The sequence below is a fragment of the Toxotes jaculatrix genome, chromosome 4 (genome assembly GCF_017976425.1).
Source record: "Toxotes jaculatrix isolate fToxJac2 chromosome 4, fToxJac2.pri, whole genome shotgun sequence".
In the NCBI taxonomy this organism is placed as follows: Eukaryota; Metazoa; Chordata; class Actinopteri; family Toxotidae; genus Toxotes; species Toxotes jaculatrix.
This window is the reverse complement of record NC_054397.1, coordinates 30,196,269-30,220,606: the sequence shown is the minus strand read 5'-3', so window position 1 is coordinate 30,220,606 and position 24,338 is coordinate 30,196,269. Positions and strand designations below refer to the sequence as shown.

The window sequence follows — 24,338 nt, the reverse complement described above, 5'->3', positions numbered from 1 at the left end:
TCAGGAGGACTCCTGTTTTTTGGTGGTTTCTTTTTCATATATTGCACCTTTTTGTAGCATTTAGTGAAAGTATTGTAAATCAGCTTAACACAAAAAGCGCTATTTTTATCTACACACTAAGAATTCAGACACAGTTTATTTTTCCTTTACAACAACTCGGAATTGATTGAAATAGCAGGTAAGATGTGTTTTCCCCCAGGACAAACTCCTGGGTTTGATTGTGAGGAAGGCAGAGGGAGAGGGAGAGGGCCACCCAGGATTAAGAGGCATGAGACCTGCCAACATTGCAACTGATGACCAATAAATTGCCAGTGTGACTAACCTGCTAACACTGCAGTAAATCAAAGGAGAATAAAAGAGAGACAGTGGAGAAGAGAAGAGCCAGTGAGATGGTAATGAATTCATGTCGTGACTGTTTTTTTCAAACATAATTTTAATTAATTTGATGATTCTAAGCTTATTTAAAAGTTAAAGCTACACTCATTAATTCTAATCCAATAAATTCTTTATCAAATTCCTCACTTCATTGTCCACTAGCTGTCTGAACTGTGTGTTCTCTGAAAAAAAATCAGGTGCTCCTACAATGCCCTGGCTCTGTAAATGGGAAACAAACAAAGTAACTCAGGGCCCAAGTCACACGGCACAATTCCAGGCAACCAGCAGCGGGGGGGCTCATGTTCATGCTGCTTATGGAACCAGTTGCACTCCAACATCTGCCTCGTTCTCTCCCTCTTCCATGTCCTCACCCACGGCAAATGGATCTACACCATGACAGTAATAATACGTAAATAACATTGGAGATATATACTATGACACATCACATTATTTCCTTTGGAATTACACTTCCTGGCCTGTGTCACATGTCTCGTCCAACTGATGTGAAATTAGACTATAGAAAGAATAAGATCTTAATAACGTCAGAGACATAACCCTGACATTTTATTTTCTTTGTTGTTCTTTTAGCAGTCAGCCCTGCGATTGACTGGCGACCAGTCTCGCCCATAGTTAGCTGTCGTGGCGATGCCCGTCCAGGAATTTGGGGCGGGGGGTTCTGGCTGTGTGTGTGTGTGTGTGTTTAGTGCTCAGGTGTCTTAAGGTGCAGTTGTTCTATTATATTCTGTTTTCAAGAAACACATTTCAATGTAATGCACACCAATACTACAACAGTGTGTGTCGAGCGCGTATACAAAGTACTCGTAAATGAGGATGATCAGAATGTAAAAAAATAAATAAAATGCTCTAAGACACTGAGATGAATACTTAAATACAAGAATATTTGGAAAATACAAGATAAAGCCAGTCTGTTAAATTTGCAGGTGAAGTGTGTGGCGGAGTCATTTTATTGTTCAATATCCTTAATTTCCCAAAGCCTTTGTTTTGAATGTCAGTCTTGAGATCTTGTGGAGCGATTTGTTTTCCTGTGGTACAGATGTGAAGGCAGACACTGACACGTTGTACACAAATGTGAGACAACTGCATTCTGGTCTGAATCCCAGTGACGTGCTCTAAAACAGTCACCAGTTAGAATAATGTAATATAACATCCACAGTATGAAATGTCAGCATCAGGTGATCAGGTGCTTCTGCCTGCATGTATCAATTGTATCATCATTTGTTCAGGTTGTTCATTCGGATTCTCCTGCTGTTGTTAACACAACCACACTGATACTTAAGATGTTATTTTGAGTTACAGAACCAGTCTTCAGGATCAGAGGGAGGGATGAAGGAGAGGTGTGTGTGTGTATGTGGGGGGGGGGGGGGGGTCTGCTTTGTCAGAGAGAAACTCAATCTCTCTTACAGTAGCACCTGCCATCTGGTAAACATCAGATATGACAACAGGCTGGGTGCACACACACACCTACACACACACACACACACACACTTGATGACTTCTTTGAGTCATATTAATTTCCTGGAGTCTTAATCTAACCATTACCACTGCTCACCTAAACCATAACTCCTATCTTAACCTTGACCTAAACCTAACTTTAAACCATGTTTTCAGCCCAGAATTTAATGATTTACATGATGGGGACATACACACATTTTTTTTCCCCAAAAGGACGTCCAGCATGAATCGTACAATGACAAACACACAGAAGCTGCATAACACCAACACCCCATACCACACAACTATCGAATGCACGCTAAACGAAATCAGTTTTATTCTCTTATTATTATAAATGCATTTATAGTATTATAAATGCAAAATAATTACAATGTAATATAAATTCAGTATCTATTTAACATGTTTCTCACGATGGCAATTTCATTTTGAGAAAAATATTCAGGTCAAACTGAAATGAAAAGTTACTGAGAAATGAGGCCTGAACAGACGTCTCACAGACCTGGATGCAGACGATGCTTTTCATTCTGGTTGAATCATTAATAATATTTCCCAATAGAAAACATAGAGAGGGAGCCTTCTGTGTGTGAACTGAAAACTGTAGTGGTTTATTGCTTTACACTGACTGCCGGCCTCCTTTTAATTTACCTACAACAATGACACATGAATGCAATTTAGCAAGCAGACTTGCAAAGTTCGGGATGTCAGACATTCCTATTAGCACATAAACACACTCAGTCAACACATCCCAGCTAGACTCAGTTTAATTGCCCTTCCATGGACTCAATAACAATGACTTCATTTATTTCACACCAAACCAAACAATGTTAAAAAATGTGCTTTACAGCCAAAACTCAGCAAATAAAAATATGAATTAAACTACAATAAAATAAGAAAAGAAAAAGGAAAGTAAAACTCAATACTCAAAAATGCAAAGGCAAAGGAAAAATATCCACTATCAAGTTAATATGTAGACTTTAATAAGTAGCACTTTTTAAAGTCGGCATGGTAATGTGCTTCACTATTTGCTGAGAAAAAATGACATTGCTGCATAAAAGAAAATAAATGATATTTGGTTAAAGAAATAAAATCAGGGCGCGGCTAATCATCAGGAAAATACTGTAAAAATCCAAGAGTCGTTGTTTTGAAGCACTGAGGGTGCCAAGCAGACCTGTGTGGGATCAGTAACTCATTGATACATGGTGGGGCCAAGCTGTTGACGAAGTTACAAATAATAAAAGAAAATACAGTAAAGTACAGTAAATAGCTGACAGAAGTCCAGCAGCAGAAGAAAATACAGGCTGCCGATTGTTTTAAGAGTGAAGCCTGTTGGCTGAAATCAGGGTCATGAAGACTTTGACCTTGTAAAAAGATGTTCACAAATAATTCTGATGTTTAAACCTTTAAAATAAATCTGCCTGAGAAACTGAAGTTTGTGCATGCGTGGGGTTGATTTAGTTGTATTTATATTTCCATACAAATAAACTTGGATTTTAAAATTGACATAACTTGATAAAAAATTTCTGATTTCCCTTTTAAAATGACCATGAAATAAAATTAAGTTGCTTCTAACATCACATTGAAGATGTGTCTCAGTGCTACAAATGTCAACAGATTTTTTAATTTATTTATTTTTGTTCATTTTTTAAAATAATTTTTTTGAGAGGGAAAAATGTGAGTGTAGATCCATGTAAAATGTTTTGAACTGCTAACATGTAAAATGAACATTTAAACAAAAGATAACAAATGGAAACAATACAATCTTTTCAGTCACATTTTAGTCACATTTATATTAAATAAACTGAAATTATTCTATTGTTCTAAAATATTTGTGAGAGTGACCATGTGACCATATATATATTTATTTAATTCAGAGGTCTCATGTACATCAGAGTAAAATTAGAGAGCAGCACTGATAATAAAAGGAGGGATGACAGATCCCATCCTGTCTGTTGTCTGGAAGGAGCAATCATCACACACCTGTGTGACCCTGCTGACCTGTGCAGCTAATACACTGCATGAAAACTGGGGGGAAAAAAAAGAAGTTGCAAATGTTGAAACTGGTCTGTTTTTGTTCCAGTCCATGACCCAAAATGAGTGAATGGAATCCTTCCCAATGGAAGCCAGATTCATTAGCACATGTTGGTGCTCATGTGACAGCAATGATGTAAGCTTCAGCATATGGCACTAAAACTGTACATTGCACAATCAGTCAACAATGTAGGCCGTGCTCACTATGTAAGAAATAAGAATAAATTGTAAATCATTTCTTTCAGTGTTCATTTTATTTCCAGTGGTGTTATAAGATGACAGAGGACAGAAAACTGCACGGTTTGTGTGAAGACATTAAGATTTTTGCTGGTGTACATGTCATGGAGTCTGGTAAACAAATTGTCGTTGTGCAGTTCAGGGTCTTTTCAGGCGTTTTTTTACTATTAAAAATTAATGTTCATTTAGTAAGAGAATCTTTGCTAAATGAAAGTGAAGAACTGGAGGCTGATGATACAAGGACTAAACCAAAATTGTATGATTTAAGATGATAAATTATGAATACATATATATACAAGGATCTATCTTAAACTAACTTTTTTTTTGGAGCGTGGTCAAATACATGGATACTTTGTTGATAAAAACAGAAATTGGATGATGCACTAAGGCAGTTTAGAGATTTCTTTGTTTTGCTTTTATATTTATATGACTGGAAGATGGCGTATTTATGTATTTATTTATTTGATGTTTGATAAATAATGGTGTCTTGTTCTCCCATGTGGGAAAGGCTCATTAGTTTGGAATGATGCAGATTTAAAAAAAGAACTAATAAGAGCAATAAACATTAAACTGGCAAACAAAGTGCAAGAAAAAGTGTGTTAATACAGATTTTAGACAACTTGTCATTGTTGTGTTCAGGTTTCAGACTCATTAATAATAATAATAATAATAATAATAGTAACTCACAGCTTTGTCTTTCACAGTTCAGTAAACTGTACTTCCACTGAGATCATTAATGTGACATGTTAGCTTGTATTGCTTGCCCTTTGTCAATTGTGATAAAGTTATTTCATATGACCAAGATACACATCAGAAACTTGAAACTATTCAAACACAATAAAATATGAATATGCGAGATAAAACATTGCCTGCATGATTTAAGGCTGCAACAAATGATGATTTTGATTATCTGTTACTCTGTTGTCAGTTATTGCTACAATTAATCAGTTAATAAAAAAAAATAGTGAAACACTTCCAGTCACATTTTCTAAGAGCCAAAGATGGTGTTTCTAAATGACTTGTTTTGTCCCACCAGCAGTCCAGACCGCAAAGATGTTCAGTGGAAGATGATACAAAATGGAGAAGAGGATTAGATCTGACTGTGGCTCAGGAGATAGAGCGGGTCATCAGCTCATCAGGTGGGCAGTGGTTTGATCCTTGGATCCTCTAGTTCCAGTGCTGAAATGTCCTTGGGCAAGATTTTTAAAAAAGCACTGTGTGTTTAGTAACAGTGCTTTGAGTCGTCCATAATGACGAGGAAAGAGCTGTTTAAACGCAGACTGTTTTCTAAATTTATTGTCTTGCTATATAATGTTTAAGCAATTATATGGCTGAAGATGTTTTCTGTGGCTGAACTCATCAACTAACTGACTAATCATTTCAGTCCTATCCTTAATTTATTCATAACAATACCCTGACAATGTTTCAAATTTAGTTGCAGGTGAAACAGAACTAAACAAAAGAGATGTTGGAGCGGCCTGTGGCAGCTTGGCTCAGTGTTTGAGGTCTTGTCAAGACCCATTAAATTTTAAATGGAACTCTGAACTAAGAACATAATTAAGAATAATAAATGAATGAAACACAAAGAAAAAAAAAAGAGTAAAGGATCCCATTACTTTGTTTTCATTGTGTTGGCACTGAGCTGAAAAAAAGCAGCGTGACCCATGTTGTGTCCCAAGCCATGGGCTGAAGACATGCTGTGCTGCTGATTGCTCTCCACAGGCTTAATTGAAAGAAGGCTCCATATGGTAAGAAGCTATAAATTCTCCAGATCATTTTTTTTTCTCTATTTCCTGGTTCTTTCTTTTTCTCTTTTCTCTGTTTTTCTACCGTCTATAAAAAGAGAACAATGGGCTTGCTGTCTTTGGTTTGGCTGCTAATGAATCCAATACATCCCCCTCATAGCGAGGGCTGATTAGAAGAAGAAAAAACCCATTTTGTCATAGTCGTTTGATGGAAAGCCCTATCTGTCTGTATGTGGTGTGCATGCATGTCTGTGTGTAAAGTGTGTTGTGTCATACCAGCATAGCAGTTACAGGGTGAACAGAGTGACCTGGGGAGTTGTTTCAAAGACTGCCAAGGACCCACCCTCCTCTCTGCTCCCCTCTTCTCTCCACCTCCCTTTTCTTCTCCTTCTTTGCCTCTTCATCTTTTTCCATTCTGCCCTCAACATACTGCTTGATCAAGTTACAAACACAATCACACACTTTTCTAATTGTTATATGTGCTCCCAATTCACAGTAATAGCCACCATCTGTGTCGACTGTTGTGGCCAATAATGCACTACTGAAGGAACCAAACAATCAGTGGCTTCTCAAGTGTCAGAAGTAGCTTGCAAAGGCTGTAGTTTATAGTCACTAACGCAGTCAGTGAAACATCATCTAAAGCCACAAATACACCCACTGTTGCCACTGCTGTACTAATGTCAGCTGCCATTTGCAATGCACAGTTATCACCTTCAGTCAGGGGTCAGTAGCTGCTTAAACATCACCTTATCTTTGTTTTTCAGGGAAGAAGTGGACCTTCAAAGAAAAAAAAAAGCCTTGAAAAGATGGGGCCCCCTGGTGGTTGAGCAACACAGCAGCACATCATGGTCGTGAAGTGGGAGAGGAAGAAGAAGAAGGAGGAGGAGGAGGAAGAGGAAGGGGGAAAGGGTGGGGTCTGCATGAAGTAATGGCTGCCAGATGTTTTGGTATTATCGCAGGGAAAAATTGTATTCCAGCCGTAGTCATCTATCATGTTCGCCAGTTGACTGCACTTAGAGGCCGCCAGACAGACAGAAAGGAGTCATGAAAGGAGATAAGTGTGTGCGTGGGGGTGTCTGTGATGTGTGTGTAAGTGTATGTGTGTGTGTGTTGGGGGGTTGTTGTTATTGTTAACGTAGATATTGGTATGTGCTGTTGCGTACCTTATGTAATGTCACACTGTTTTTGGAAATGTTAATAAATGTGCTAGAAAACATGATCCATTGCCACTGGATCATGTTTTCAGCTAATGAGGACATGTTGTTAATTAATGTATTTAGCAAGCTGGAAATACTGGATGCTGATACTGAGCTTATCAGTAAAAATGTGCACAGATAATGTGTTTGTTTTCTAGCAAACATATCTGAAAACCTGAATATCTTGTAGCACAAAATCCACTTATACTGACTACAGACTTATTGAACTTGTTAACTTTATTTAAAAGTCTGATATACAAATATGCATTGTTTGGAAGTTTGTTGGTCAGATTCATGGAAGTTATTTTCCATGAGATGCCCAGGAACCCCTTGCTTCAAAGTCCAAGAGGTTCTTAAGAAGCTCCCCATCAAAATGAGCAAACATTTAGTTTCATTTCAATTTTCTAAAATTGGAAAATGGAAAAGAATGAACATTGCAGTCGCAGCCACCGTTATCTGTCTACAGTGTGGGAAGCTGAAGCCCTAATAACTACGTGTTTTAAACATGCACTGCTGAGCAAATGATTCTGAGCAAAGAGGTTTGAAAGAATGAATGAAACAGGGTCACATTTGACTATAACTCAAATGTAATATAAATTGTTTGGTTTTTTGTATCTATTTGATACAGAATAATTTTTTTGCTATTTTACTTCATTTTCATGATCAAGATTAAATTAAAGATTAAATTTCTATGATGACCTTTTGGAGAGGAAGATGTTGCACTGGGATTTTTGAACAGCTTCTTTTTGAATAGGAAAGAGTTTCCCTGAAAGATGGCATATAAGCTTAGAAACAGACCAGTCCCAGGCAGCTATCCACATGACTCAACCAGTCACTCAGCACTCTGCAGTGACTACACAGCCAACTAGTCACATCCTATCACTGTCACTGATTGGCCCAAAGAGGGAGCTGTGTCATGTGTATGAAAAAGCATCTGTCTGTGGTTGGTGGTCCATCTTTTTTGCTTTCAGCTGTGGTTCTTCTTCTTCTTTACCATTTAGAATTCTGTGTATCTGCACAGCAGACTACTGAGTATCCTGTCACGATTACTTGTTTTTGATTTGCACATCACCACCATCATGGAGCTGGAGAAGTTCAGCAGCTACCTGAGGAGCTTGAACAGCACTAGACTCTTCAAAATTACAGCTGAGCTTAGACACCAGCTGCTCAGGAATTGGGTCTAGCAGGTGTTTTAAGTCATGTGAGCTACAATACTGATACTGCAATACTGAGAGTGAAAAGACCCCGAGATCTCCTTGTGGCCAGTAGCAAAGCAGGTAGGCAATTGAGAATGTGGAGTCGAGGAGGAGGTGGTGACCAGCAGGTCAGGCTTAGGGGATGAGCATCGAGCCTCAGCTGTGGGGCTTTGTCAGAAATGGGGTCAAGAAAACTGTAGATCTCTCCAGCTGTGGGTTAAAACTCAAGCTGCATGATCACTGCCAGGCAGCTCAGCACCCAGAACTAGAGTGGGGCCTCAGACCCCCATCCATCTAAGCCCACTGGAGTCCATTGACTTGAGCTCTGTCATCAGTATGGATGAGGATTTAGACTTTGTTGTGGAGGTTATTTGCTGAGACTTTGCGGGGCCATTGCCTACCCTGCACTCAGCATCATATCCTCCATATACAGGCAGCCTCAGAGAGGTCCCCTCAACTAAAGTGGATGTTGTTGAAATACCCAACACACCCCAGTGACCCCCAGGTTACATTACTGATGATTTTCTCAGGCAAGGCGTCAAAATACAAAGGCAAAAATGAGTGTATGACTCACAGGTGTATGACTTACACAACAAAACAAAAAAGAAAGAAAAAAGATAAGAAAAAAGAGCCAACTGCAATATTTTAGATGAGGCTTTGTCAATTTATTTATACATAATTTAATTCAGTCCTCTTGGTTGGTAATAATATCCCTTTTTCAGTTGCAGTTTCACTTTCCTTTTATGACTATAACTGAAGCATGCTTTTATCTTCAGGTAGGATCTGATTGTGTGTGCATTTAGTTCAGTGTATTTGTTTGATAGCAAGACAGGGAAAAAAATCCAAATAGTTAGATAATTAGAATTATCCAATATCAGTTTCAATATCAGTATCAAAGCTCTGTCTTTGCATTTGCACCTTTTCTCAGTAAGCACGTATGTGTTCGCTAAATCTTCAGTGTATGCTGTGGTTACTTGCTGTAGGTGGTTCAGTCAGGGCTGCATGATGTGTAAAATGGTTGCTCTTTGGAAGTGCACAAAAATGGTGCCTGAAGTTAGTTCAATCATTTACTAGCTGACCATACGTAGCTGTATGGGATAGCTTTTAATTTTTTTTAAAATATGCATTATGATTATGTCCTTGACAGCAGATAATTGTTTAGTTCCTAACAGAAGAGGTATTTTACTTGGTTTCAGTGAGGAAATTACTGTGATTTTTTTACCTGTACGCTTTAATTTGCAATACAAAATGTACAAAATAGTCTGTGGGGCCGGTGCCTCAGGATAGTAGTTTATGGTGGTGATCAGCCCAGTCTGTTAAGACCACTGTGGTTCTATGCGGCTGTCAGCTCCCTGATACCTGTCTCTCTCCCTACTTAACGAGGCTAAATGACTCTCTTTACATGAATATCAAAGTTTAACAAGACTGGGTCAAAACCTTGTACATATTTGATGTGTGTGTGAAATTGAGGACATAATTAAAACTACTGTGGAGCTGTTGTAAACAACTGCTTTCAGTGGAAAGTAGCTAAAGCTTGAAAGGTCACTAAATGTCATTAGATGATGTAATACGCTAATTAGCATATCCATGATGTCACAGAGTTGTTGTTGCATCCTGCCTGGTTTCAGCTTTTTCTGTTAGCCTCTCTTCGCCTTTCTGTGCTCACGCATACAGTCATTGAATTCAGCTGAACTCACAGTAAATCTGTTCTCATTGACATGTTTCTCTTTTTCTGTCAGACAGTTTTACTAAAATAAAACAATCAGTCCAGGTTAGAAGAGCATTCATGTCCATGTCAGCTGACATGCGGTCAGTTGAATGAGACGCACAGAGAGGTGAGCCTGCAAAAGGAAACCCCAACCTTGCGCCCATGGGGCATACTGGTGACTTCTACAGAAAGTAACTAATGTTTGTCCAAAATTTGCTAGATTTGTTGCTAGGTGCTTTCGTGAAAATAAATAAACAAATAAATAAATAAATCTAACAACAAAGGTGCTAAGATGGCAACACTGCCTGTAAACATCCCCTGATGATGTGAAAAGAGCAATGGGGACACTTCAAAACTCGGCCAGGTGACCAGTGATGTGACTTCATCACTTAGTCAGACATCAGCAGACATTTTCGTTCATAGGGTTGACCCTGCTGTTGCTGTGTAGCCAAAGAAATAACACATAAAGCTGTGGCTGAAAAGCTCAGAGAAAACAAGTTAAAATCCAGAAAAATTCAAGATATTCATAGATATGCAGCTAGCTTTAGTGACTTCAGACTACAGAGAGAGGGGGCGCTGAGCAGTTGAGTGGATCCAGGACCACAGCTCCCAGTGAATGCATTACAAACACCAGTCAAGTTTGACAGCAGAAGCTGTGGACAGAAGACAATTAAAACTCGTCTGAGTTTGTCGAGCAGGATCATATTCTGGTTTCATCAGAAATATGCTCATTAAAACATTTGAAGTCTGTGATTAGCTCAGACCTGCAGAACTTTATTACAGAAAGATCCATTGAAGGAAGAAAAAGGCCATAAAGCTGGAGACTGACTGATGTTATTGCCATTTTTTAGACTGTATCTACTTTTTGATGTAGCTATGGACCAATGTGAAAGTGTTTCTGACACAAACTACAATATCACCATCATACAATCAATATTATACATTATTATATTATAACAACATATAATGTTTTATAATAACTATTAAAGCTATAATTGTTGATTTTCTATTTCATGTCATTGTTCTACAAACCATCACAGTTCATTTAACCGGTATGTGGGTGTGTGATGGTGTCTCCTGATTGGTGGGTCAGTCCGAGTCAAAAGTCCTGGATGTTTTATTCCTACTTTGCCTCTTGGTAGGAGTACATGGATATTTGTTTGTCTGTCCATGTGTAGACCTTATAGAGTGAGGACATTTCGAGAAAGTGAGGACATTTTGGCCGGTCCTCACAACTTAAAAGAGCTGTTTGAGGGTTAAGACTTGGTTTTAGAATTAGGTTAGGGTTAGGGTTCGGCATTCATTTTGGATGGTTAAGGTTAGAGTAAGGGGCTAGGGAATGCAATATGTCAATGAGTGTCCTCACAAAGATAGAAGTACAAGTATGTGTGTGTGTGCACAACGGTCATTGTGGGGTCATCTCTGTCTAAAGCCAGCTCTCTCACTAATTATCTGCACTCCTGTCTTCACCCGAGGCCAGGCTCAGGCCATTATGTCTCGCGTTAGTCTTTGTCAGAACGAGAAAAATCCTCTCAAGCTCTTTTTTTCAGTCTCCCGTCAGCATACCGGCGGGGACGCCAGATAAGGCCTGATCAATGGATGACTGACTGACAGCTCCATCAGATACCTCGGCAATGTTAAGACCGGGAAGTATGTCAATAACTGTTCTATGGGCTCAGTTAGGCTATATGTTAGTGTTTCGGCTGTCAACATGACAAAAGCATAGCTGAGAGTTATTTGTTTTTCGGGTTATTTATTTGCCACAAACCTAAACCAAATAAATTTACAGGCCACAGAACTTTAATTTTGTCAGCATATAGAAAGTCATTATTAATTCATAAATCATGCCAAGTATACAGTTTCCATTCATCACTGGAGCTGTTAGCTGATTGTGTCATGCAACTATGTTCATTTTATATTAGTAGGAAATGTGTCCATTAAAAGACATAGTCAATAACTGTTTCCACATTAAATGTGTAAGCTATTAGAATAATTTAATTAAGGAGATACAAACTCTGGGCTCATTTTTCATTGCTCCCCTGGGCAGTAGCTACAGTTATCAATACATTGTATATAATGAGGCAGTACTTTGTGGTAGAAATAATCTCACTATGCAGTAACAAGGATGAGGTTTGCACAAGAACAGGCTTTTACAGATCACAAACTGTAATGACTGCAAACAAGCGGCTTCCTTTAGCATTTCCTTTATGGTCTTCACACGCGCACCTTTGAGCATCACGACTCTCCATGTGACATTTTACATTTTTGAGGAGGTGCACATCAACCCCAGTGGGATGCCCAACACGCCACAGCAAAAGCACCACAGGATTTAGCCACAGAAACATGAATAGGCCTTCACAGGACTGACAGGAATCTCAGCCTGTTGTTTGCAAAATAAATATGCTTTAATGTAGACCTTCAGATGGACAGACAGAGCAAAGTTATATGACCGAGGAAGGGTTCACCCCATCCGTGTGACAATTTTCAGATATACAGGCAGAAAGCAACAGACTAAAATCTCAGTTTGAACTTTTTTGTGTGATTACCACCTGCCAGCTTCAGAGAACCTGACACCCTGGGCCTCCTGGTGATGATTCAAGTGGGATGTGAGGATGTTTGGCTCCTACATTTTCTTGTTGGCGTCACAAATCACAGAAGTGTGTCACCACAGGCAGCAAACGCAGCCACAAATCCACCCTCTGTTGAAAGCAATATTTAACATTCACACAAATACAACCAACACTGCTTACAAAGCGAGAGCAATATCTGCTGAAGGCCTTTCTCTGTTCATGTTATGATAAAGCTTCTGGGATCTGTGTGTTGCAAATAGTTAAACACATCAGCTGTATCTCATATCTCATCCTTCTTCCACTCTGATGGGAATATAAAGAGACAGAGATGCTACACACAAGGTGGCAATTCAGTGTTTTGTTAAATAACTTGATCTCTGTTTTGTACTTTTTTTTTTTCATCATCATGTTCTGGACACTTGTCATACCATGACACAGAAGCTTTACAAATTGACTGCAATGGCACAAACAACACAAGTGACCAGAGATTCAAACAGGTTCCGGACAAATCCCCAGTTTAACCCAGTTATCTAAACTTCTCATTTCAATGTGAAAACAAATGGAAGCAGAGTTGTGAAAAATCTGGAAGCTCAACACTGAACCAGGAACTGTCTGTATGATCTGATCAAAGTGTCCAATAAACAGTTTGGGTTGGGTAATAGTATAAATAATATATGACCCTTTTTTTTGATGATGTTAAAGTGTTTCTTGTGGTTTTCTCATGCATTCCACCGTAAAACTGTCTCTTGCCTGAAAATACTAAATAAAATACATTTTCCTTTAAATGCAGTTTTCTGTTTTCCTGTTTACAAAGAAATGGACTTGACAGCTTCAGTGTGTTAAAGTGCCACACACTCCACTGCAACCCTGTAGTCATAGTCTACTGTTAAAGGTCAACCCTGTAATTCAAATGTAAATAAGGCACATCAACGCACAAGAAAACTTGAAACTGGCAGTTTTCAATATAAGGTTTAACCCTGGATAACAACTGAATCTGGCTTATTAATAATTCCCACAGAGTTAAAGGTGTCTTTGCTCCAATAATAGAGCAGATAAAAAGGTAATAACTAAAAATACTTTCTAATATAACAATTGTTTTGCTCAACTGGTCATAACTGAAAATGTATCTAAATCAAACTCTTCAATTTCATTTGTCAATTTAACTTAAAATTAAATGGTCAAAAAACCCTTTGACCTTTACAAAAAAAATGGTGACAAAATAATTTATATTACACTCAAAATAAATGATTTCTGTTTTTCTGATGAGCAATTACATCCTACAGTACAGCTTCAAAAATGTGTATTTGTGTATCTGACATCGTTGTAATATGCAGACTAATATGCAGACTATGATCAATTTTGAGTGTCTGTCCAAAATCCTATTTTAAATCTAGGCTCATTTTTTGCTGTGGCATTCAAGTGTCAATGTTATTTTTCAGCTTTGAAATCAGGAGCCCTTTTTCCATGCTGATCAACACCAAACTTTAAGGCTGATGTGTTTCACTGCTGATAGTGTGGAGAACAGTCCCTTGTTATTTCTGAACCATTCCAAACCTACATGACTTTCAACTGTTTGACCAACTAAAAGTAAGAAATCAACCCAGTTTGCATCAGTTACCATGTAAATCAGGTGCTGGTTTATTAAATTCATGACACTGTTTACATCCCACATTAAGTAATTATTTAGACTCCCACCACGTTTTCCACACCACAACATGGACACGTCGTCATCACCGTGACGTCACTACATTTACAATTCAAAATTGCAAGAGAAAAAAACAGACAGAGAGAGCGACGGAGAGAGAGAGAACTTCACATACACCTTGTCATTTAATCATGAGATAGTCTTACTCAGTAAATGTCTGTTGTCAGTCAGTGGAAAGGTTTGGGTCCTCGGCCACATTGCACATAGATATATTCCATTAAATAAATCAGGGAGCACATCAACACTCGTGTGTGTAAGTATGTGGGTGTTGGTGGTGGTTGTGGGGGTGGGGGTTGTTTCGAGGAGAGAGAGAGGGAGAGAGAGAAATGGTTTCTATCCCCAACTCGTCCTGTTTTCCCTCCACAGGAAGAGAGACTCATCCGTTCTCTGCTCGCACTCCGGCAGTGGTATAAATTACTTTGCTCGGTGGCAACACACACACATCTGGTAGAACATAACCTAAGAGCTTATGGAGCACTCTTAAATTTGGCAAACATCCCGTCCACTGAATGGCACCTATTTCATTAGACCGTCAGCTCTTTGAAAGGCTTCAGCAGAGAGATTAGGCAGCGAGAATCATTTTAGCAAAGCTGGTTAAGTTGGATGCGTGACGAATGAAACAGTGGATCCTTTTGATTCACGAGGTCAAACGTTGCAGATAATGTATTTTTCTAACCCCACAGACCCCAACCAGCTGGTCTGCCTCTAACGAACAGAGATATAGTTCAAGCCCACAGACGTTTACTACATTTTAAATTAGCCCTCAACTGACATCAAATATGTTGGGAAATGATGATTGATGATGATGATGATTTTTTTTTCCATTTGGTGAACATGTAAATACAAATATTTTGTGTTTTTAAATGTCTCTTTCTTTTAAAATCTTCGATTTAAAAAAAAAAAGAAAGATTGGAGAGGTTTCTTGAGGTAAAATTAAAAGAGGGAATCAGGGATTGAGGTCATATTACACTTCCATGGCACAAAGCCACAGAAAGCATCTTTGCTGATGAAAGGTGGGGGAGTGTTGAAAGCTAACCTATGTTCTGTCAGGAACTCCAGGCAATAAGCAAACCAACAGTAAACTGTCTCTGTCTCCGTGCTTTGTCATGGCAAAGTGAACCGAGCTATACAAGCTTACGCTGTGTCAAAGTGAACAGCCTCGAGGTCCAGAGAGATGATGATGACTGCCATCACAGTTCATCAGAGCGGGTCAATACTGTCTCGTCACTCTCTTGGAGAACAGAGCTGGAGGAGAAAGGGAGTTAACTGGCAGGAGGGAGGGAGGGAGGGAGGTGCTACTGTTTGAGTTCCAGAGCCCAGACGTGTTGAGGCCACCCTGTCCGTCCTTTACTCTTCTTATCACCCACTGATGAGGAGGACAATGATGAGGATGATGAAGATGAAGTTGTCTTAGGGATCTCCACCTGCAAGACACATGACATTTATCTTTATTTATATTATGCATACTGATCCATGTGCACATGAGAATACACACTTCATGACAATAGTCCATAATTTGTGTATGTGTTTGGTGTGTATTTTGGACAAGTCTGCAGAATACACAGCATTAAATTACAAAAATAAAAAAAAGACAATGAGAAGCCTAACAAACAAAGACCTGTAGTGTTAGTCACTATCCTCCAGTCATGTCCACATGAAAGTGTTCACCCAGTTTCAAAGCAGCATGACACCACTGACATAAGACTGTAACACCTGGGTGAGCAGTGGACAGCAGGCTGCTGATCACAGGTCTCACACATTTTCTTTTTTCCTGAATTATTTTCTACAGTTTGTTTCAAAATGGTCTACAATTATTCTCATCTGCCTCTTGTGTGTGTGTGTGTGTGCCCATGATAATATATTTACATATTTGTAAAATAATCAGGATTTAATGTTGTAAAGAGCAGAATCAGCTAACAGGAAGCTTTAAATATTAACAAGTAATACACAGTTGCAAACAAACTCATATGTATCAGCCTAATTTATTTTTTTTATCATTTTCTGCCATTATTATGGTTATTATTATTATTATTATTATTATTATTATTATTATTATTACTATTACTATTACTATTACTATTATTGTATTGGCAACAGCTGTGAACAGCTCTTGAAGCAGTATTTAGGATAGTTAAAAAAATAATATAATTTGGGGGGTTTGTTTGTTATTTTTGCTTTTAAAAATGTTTACTTTTCCATGATGTTGCAGCCGCTGTTAATACTACTACTACTACTAATGCTAGTAATAATAATAATAATAATAATACCAATATGATAGCAATAACAACAATGGACTTCCTGATTGAAGTGCATTTGATATGTGGCCTGAGCAGCAAAGCTGAAACCAATAAGAGGACTGACACTGCCCAGGCTCTCGGCGGCGGTAACTTCAGTAACACAACCACAGGCCGAATTAGACAAGAACACATAACAATTTTATAAATGTTTGTCCACTCAGATTAAAACGGATTTAGACTGTGGCGAGTTATTGCCCCGACACTGTACAACCTTGATGCCAGTGGAGAATCATCAAGTGAAAATGATAATAACGATCATTTTGAATTGACGGCGTCACTGTGCGTGTTGTGTGATGACACAGTGGGAAAGGCCTGCTTTATGTCCAACAACGCTGAATTTGGTCATCCATATTCAGTCTCTTTATTCAGGTCGAAAAGACTGGATCTCCGGGATTTACACCTGTCCCGACTCATTGCTTTTTCCCCCCCTCTTGCTTCAAACTTTATTAAAAAAATAAATAAAAATGTGTGGACGCAGTGTGGCCTCGCTGTCGACGGTAACCCGCTCTTCGGCCTGGAAAACACCCTGTGATCCACCAGACACCATCCAACCAGCCTGACACTGGAGGTGGGAAGCTACTTAGCAGCCTAAACTTCAACTGAGAGCGACTTTGGAGTCGTGGCTTTTTTTTTTTTTTTAATTTTGCAGAGGGAGGTTTAACATATCAGCACACGACAGTCTCATAAAATATGATCAAACAGGGCACATCACCTGCAGCAGGCTGTGCTTTCCGGTCAAACGCATCAATAACTCAACACTTTCTAAATGATACTTTGTTACAATGTGCGTTTTTACTTGATGAATTTAAAAAGTTTATTGGTTAGTTTTTTTCTGAGTAATTTTCTTACTATTATTTGAAGAAGTGTCACGGATTTAAACATTTCACTGAGCAATTTACTTTTCCTTGTCAGCATGCTGAAATTTTAACTTCTAAGCCACCCTGTTATTAGTAATATATATTAACCAATTAAAGGAAAACAAAGAAAATAATATGAGTTTGGTCAGAGAGAGCTGAGCAGGTCAGCGCGCTGGTGCTCCTCCAGAAATGTGCGTGAAGTAGCCAACTCATAAAAGATCAGACAGTTTGCGTTAAAGTGCCAGATCTTTGAATTCAGAGTCACTCCTTGTGTGTGGAGGAAAAAAAACAAACAAACAAAAAAAATAACAGTAAAAAAGGTTGACGTTTCGGCTCAAGTATAAACCTAAAAAAAAAATCAAACTGACAAATGTACTATTTCTGTCCTGGCACGTTAATAAACCCGTGAGGTCCAATAAAATGCGAGCGCAGGCAACAGAAAGTCTCTGTCATTACTGCAAACGGGATGCGTCTGTGCAAAATAATACACAAACTATTCAGCAGACATACAAACAAGTCAGTCCCCTTTGTTTTATTGCGCAGGCCTGATGCTCTCTCACAGATCAGAGCCTCTCCGCGCAGCTGCTTCATCCGCCGTCACAGCGCGAACTCTCCTGCTTTCATTACGAAAAGTAGCGAAGAACAGCAAATGACACATAAAACATCACATCTTAAAATACTAACACGAAAAGAGACAACCATAACATCAATGACAATTAGAGTGGGTGTGGATAAAATAAGAACTGGATCTATAAATATGGAATTTCTAAGGTTTTAGATCAGAACACGCTTTATCTTCGTTTAAGTTTTTTTTTAATGAAATTATTGCGCACACGTCACCGTTAGAAATCACAAACAAACGAGAAAGTCGTTACAGGCCTTTTTTTCTCATGTGATGTAGCCATTTGATAAAAATCTAAAATATTCTTCTTCTAACTTAATAATTTGTGTCACGTGCTTTTTAACTACAGAGTTTTCCAGCCCGTATTAGAACCTTCTGAGATTATAATAATATGAATAAGTACCACGCATTCCTAACGTGCTTAATGTTGGAGAAAAAATCCTGATCACTTCATCTAAAGCCTTATTAAATAGTTTAACCTGCTCACAGCCGGTCGCTTTTTCACTTATAATCTCACAGGTGTGTTTATATTAAGCTCATTTTATTATTTGCTGACACTTCACTGCAGGATTTCTGAAGGTTCCTGCAACATTCACGTGACACCACCTCCCAGGCCCGCTCATTTATCAGACAGAGATCCGGACGCTGCTGCCTGAGCACGCTGCACATCACGTTATGTTTCCGACACAACGTATTTACTGCTGCAGTTCAGCTGCACTGAAAGGCAAAAACCCACTGCCTCTGTCCCTCCTTTCAGGCTTTAAACAGCACAGGCTGTTCTAATGAAAGTTCTCTACGTCCTGCACATTGACACATAACCAAAATACCAAACACAGTGCACAACAATGAACACTGCGACAACATGAAGAGGCCTGATGTTATTCAGCCCGTAACATGCAGGCCTGCAACCAATGGTTCATGTGTTATATATGTTATAATTTTGTTCTAAATCTTTAGATCAGAAATTATTTAAAATAATGATCTAAATTTACATTGGTAATCAGTTTTCTGCTGCAGGGTGTTAAAATAATTAAGGTAAAGATGAAATGAAAAAATATATAATATTAAAAATAATATAATTAAAACATTAATGGATTCAAACGGTAGCCTTTGAATCCACGTAAATGGATTGGTGTTGGTTAAATCCAACAGTATCCTGTCCAAAGCCTCTGTGAAGGTGATTTAGCACAAGCTGGATCAATGGGATTATCTACACTACAGAACAACAAACCAAACAAATCCACATCAAACAAGCCTGAATTAAGCTACAGAAAAAAAAATGTACAACAGTGTGGATGAAGAAAAAAATATGATGAATTGTATATTAATCTGTATATTAATTTTCGCTTGCACAAAGAGCATGATATAAACTCTCCGCCTGTCTTTACTCTATTCTAACCTCTAAGCCTCAAATACCCTCTGATTTGCAATTTCAGAAGATCAGTCTCTTCTCTTAAATACACTTTACATTCAGTCATGGATAAACCACTTAATCATTAATGCAGGAGCAGACTGAGGAGCACAAGCAAAATTATGTCTTTACCTTAGCTACACAAACTCAGTCACTTCTCTTAATCTTAACAAAACATTTGAAATATTTTTAGGGAATTTTGTTCACATATATTCTATTTTTTTATGCGGCTGTATAGTGTCTCAGTTGCAGCAGTAGAGTGTGTATTTGAATCTAGGACTGGAGTTTCATTTAAGACTTGACATGAGTTAATAACAGGACTACATCCTCCTATTAGTGATTGCAGTTTGACATGTGAAGAAAAAAAAAATGCTTTCTGGCTCCCATTATACACAACACTTCCTATAGGCAGCGTGTTAGACAGCAGACAGGAAATAATTATTCTGTTCTCTTCTCCTCTACTCTCTTCTGACCTGCTCTGTATGGTCATGTATTGTTTGTTTCTACGTATCGTTACCTCACTGAGCTAAAGCTTGATGTTAGCTCTGAATAAGGTAAAATGTGGAGATGGTGTGGCCATTTATCATGAGATAAATGCATGTCCAAACAACAGGAAGCCACTTTTGTCAAAGCACGCAGAATGGATGGTGTGATGCTTAGTTCTGTTAGTGTGTAGTAGTAAATAAAAGGACTGTAAATTATGACCTTTAGCCAGTGATCATAAAGGGGACATATATCTCACATATAAATAAAATAGCAGCAATGTGATACTATTGGCTGCTGTGTTTGAAAGACCGCATATAGATTTATGCCAGTGTGTGTGAATCAGCTGAAACACTGTGAATGCAAAAGGCAGTTGAAATCTCTCGAATGTGCTGAAAGTTAAATCCTTGGTGAGTGTGGAACCTTGTAAAGTTGTAGCCATAGGATCTGGGCAGCACAGGCAGAGAGCAGGAGGCCAAAACTATGGGGATCATATAGGAGGCTGTAAGGAAGAAGCCATCAGCGAGTGTTGCTAGGAATAATAGTGGTGGGTGTATTGGACTGAACCTGGCCCTCCTGGCTCCAAGGTGGCTGAGCATGGCAACCAGTTTACTGGCTCCACTGATTTGATCATTTGGACTCCAGACCTACCGTTACATTATTTATATGCTTCATACCATATATATAATAAAAGCTTCCCTTTGTTTGTTCCCCATACAGTTGTTTGGATTCTAAATATATATGTTTTTTCCTTTTAGTGATCCATGCTCAAGGAAACAAGTATCCATTACGACTGTGGTTAAAAGCACTTACATTTTAGTGTTTGCTCTCTCTTTAGCAGGCAGCCTATGTGTTCAACAGGATTTCTGAATTCCTCCACTAAATAAATGGGGCTATAAGATTACCCTCCATTAAGCCTATATATATATGTGTGTGTGTGTGAGAGAGAGAGAGAGGGAGTGTGTGTGTGTGTGTGTGTGTGTGTGTGTGTGTGTGTGTGTGTGTGTGTGTGTGTGTGTGTGTGTGTGTGTGTGTGTGTGATTGCTTCACAGGAAAAGCCTGTGTTGTTTACTTTTTTTCCCTCCTGTGTAGCCTGGCTGTTTTTAGCTGAGTTTATCCTAACTCTCTCCTACTCTCTGCTCACTCAGTTAAACAGTGTGTGGAATGTAATAGAAGCTGATTTTGGAGGTCAAACGGTCTTTGGACGGTCCACAGTGATACCGTGTGGTGGTCCATGAGTCTGGACCGATGCCTGATGGAGGTTGGTACGATTTTAAAATAATCACGTGATAATAAAAAAGTTTAACTGAACAATTTAACTTTCCTAACTTAAACTCTTGTGGCGTTTGTTTTATTAAACTGAGAGCGGACTGTTTCAGGCCTATCTGCCTTCAACCTTCATCCTCTCCTCAGTAAACTAGATTTGGCCAAAGCCAATCAGTAAAAAATACCCGTGGCTAGTTAGTGAATCTCAGTCAAATTAGGGTTTTTAAGCAGGAGCTTGGCGCTTTTTTTTTTTTTTTTTTGTCATGACACATAAAATCTTTACGATCATGGAGAAGAGGGAACGAAAAGAAAAGAAATGTGGGGAATGACCCTCGGATCTTTAAAATAAACCCTACACATAAAATAAAATGCAAGGCAGCGTTTTATTTTCATAATTTCATATTTTTTAAATCATTTTTCCGCCGCTTAATAATAACTTGTTACACGCGCAAAGGAGCAAAAATAGAATTTGAGTTATATTTTATTAAAGTTGCATTTACTGAAAAATAAAGCTGAGTTGGCCCATATATATGTATATGTATATGTATATGTACATACATACATACATATTTTAATTTATAGAAGACAATTCTGCCTCGATACAAACTAATTTTACACCAAAATATCTTGTCTTTATTTTATGGATTTTAAATTATTCTATTATTTTATTGTGTTTTTTTTCTAACTCAGGAATGAAGGGCGCGTTTCAGAGCGTTTCATCTTTTCTGATAAAGACAATGAGCAAAATAAATAAATATTATTTCTATAACATAGTTTTCATATTAAATTGCTAATACAATCTGTTTCCTGTCAGACACTGCCTTTTTGAATAGCAGGAGAGCTAAAACAGAGAAAGTGTTTACAGGATGTCAGCTACAGACCAGTGCTGTTTTATTAAGGGCTCTGTCAGAGAGAAAATAATGTGCTCTGTTGTGGTTTGTGATGCTCATGAAGTTAAGAGTGGATTCTGTTATTTGATATTTGAAGTTATCTAATTTCCTGTTATTAAAAAAAACTCCCACAGATATCTGATCTAAGTTAATGTCTCTCTGTGCATTCGTGCTCTTACCGCCTCTCTCTTCCGACGCTCCTCCCGAGCCTCCGTCTTTTTCAGCTCGGCCTTGAAAGCCTGTGTGTCTCCGTGCTGTCCGTCCTTGTCCAGAATGTCCATCAGGTAGGAGATGTAGCTGGTGGCCAGCCGGAGTGTCTTGATCTTGGACAGCTTAGTGTCGGCCGGGACGTTGGGGATACACTCCCTCAGCTCCGCAAAGGCCGAGTTAATGCTCTGGGTCCGCCGTCTCTCCTTACGGTTGGCCGTGGGTCTCCGCTTCACGGTCCGAGGATGTGTGTGGTGGTGCATGCCGACCGTAGCTCCGTTCACCGAGATGGTGCCGGCTCCCGGCACCAAGCCGCCGGGTCCGTAGTGGTGGTGATGGTGATGGTGGGGATCCAGGCCGCCGGTGGGCCCGCCGCCGCCGCCGCTGTTGCCATGGTACTCTGGGCTGTAGCCGGGCGCGAGGCTATACTCAGTGGGAGACATATCCGCGTGGCTTATCAGCCAGCTCGTAAAGTAAGGAGGAGCCCCGGTGTCCTCGTGACACCGACCGGCAGTCGCAGCATGCAAGGAATAGTGATGGCTGTCGTGGTGGTGCATGACCGGGTGGTGAGGGAAGCCCGAGACAAGACTCATGGTGACACACTCAAACACGCACTCACGCACGCACGCATGCACGCACACACACACACACACACACACACACTTGCGCACACGCACGCACGCACACAGGTCCTTCACGGATGCTGCAGCTGTAGCCTTCGCCGTTTAAGGGTTGTCCTGAGCAGATGTTTGCATCTTGAGTAATCTCCTCAGCGGTTTCCCACAGAAACAGCTGGAAAAGCGACCGTCACGGCCGTTCAGGAGTAGGCTAGACCGGGGCTAGTCCTGTCAGTAGTGGCCCTGTAGGCCGCTCACTTCTGTCCAAACAACTCCTCCTCCTCTATGACATTGTTCCTCTCCCTCTTCCTCTCCTTAGTAAGTCACAGCAGCTCTTCTTCTTCTTCTGACTCTCCCTCTGCTTTCAGAAATTCACTGTGCCTTTTCCTCCGTGTTGTTCTCTGCTCTTCATCTTCTCTTCCTCTGAGTCAGTTAGCAGCTGTCAGGCACTCTGAGCCGTTTGGCAAGGCAGGAGCAGTCTGTGCAGGCACCGGGTCACTACTGGCTAGTTGATACTGAGCTATTGTAAAGCCAGCTTGTCTGTATGAGAGCGAGAGAGAGAGAGAGAGTCTGATTTACTACGTCATCTTTACTACCGGGGAGGAGAAACTGACTTCACGACCTCTATCAACCAATAGCGAATCCCCACCCCCCTCTCTACTGGCCCCGTCTGCGGGGTCTGTTTGCTTGTCTTTAATGTCAATGAGCCTACTAAATAGACCTGCTGCCGCACGCCAAATGTATATATCACTATATGGTCGGTATAACTTTTTTTTTGAGCAGCTTTAATATATATTTATGTGTTTTAAAATATATTTAAGGCAGTTGTCTAATACTTATGAAAAGCTGCACTGCTCTTCAGTTCAAATAGTATTATAGATTAGGCACATATGACCAATACAGTGTTTAGGCCAGAATATTACTACACAGGTAATGCTTGATAATAATTTCAACATTAAAGTGAATGGTGTTTTTGTTTATGGAAACCCACATGCTCTGCGCATTGATTAGGTGCTGACTATGTGCTGGTAAACAAAGGCGGAGTGGCCATGGCGAGAAACGGGACTTCCCCGGTGGACTTCTGCACAAACTGGGCCTGTGGCTCAAACACTGGAGGAAGAGAACAAGATGGAGAAAAAGATAGACAGCTCTGTGTGATGCGAATCAGCTCGGCGCGGCCCTCCGTGGTTCTGTGTAGCTGTCATCTCCCTCACATCCGTCTCCCTTCCCATCTAACTAGGCTTTGCTCGGTTCGGTCCAGCAGCTCCGCCCACCCGCTCACCGTGTCTACAGCGTTGTGGAAGCTCTGGAAGTCTCAGTGGACTGCTGCTGACTCGCTTTACATGGAAGACAAAACAACCAAACAGACCAAAAAAAAAAAAAAAGTGAAGGTGCAAAAGAAAAGCTCAGAGAAAAGAAGCTTAAATCCAGAAAAATCCAAAGGCTTCAGATAAG

At 39.6% G+C, this 24,338-nt stretch overlaps 1 protein-coding gene across 1 annotated transcript; it reads right to left on the bottom strand.

The window, feature by feature from the left end:
- Nucleotides 1-14,165: 14,165 nt before the first annotated feature.
- On the bottom strand, nucleotides 14,166-23,383 carry hand2 (heart and neural crest derivatives expressed 2). Its single transcript, XM_041036333.1, has 2 exons — nucleotides 22,239-23,383; nucleotides 14,166-15,657 (listed from the first exon to the last, which is right to left on the bottom strand). Exons 1-2 carry the CDS (start codon nucleotides 22,857-22,859, stop codon nucleotides 15,529-15,531), a joined length of 750 nt encoding a protein of 249 aa, XP_040892267.1. The 5' UTR covers nucleotides 22,860-23,383; the 3' UTR covers nucleotides 14,166-15,528.
- Nucleotides 23,384-24,338: the final 955 nt, after the last annotated feature.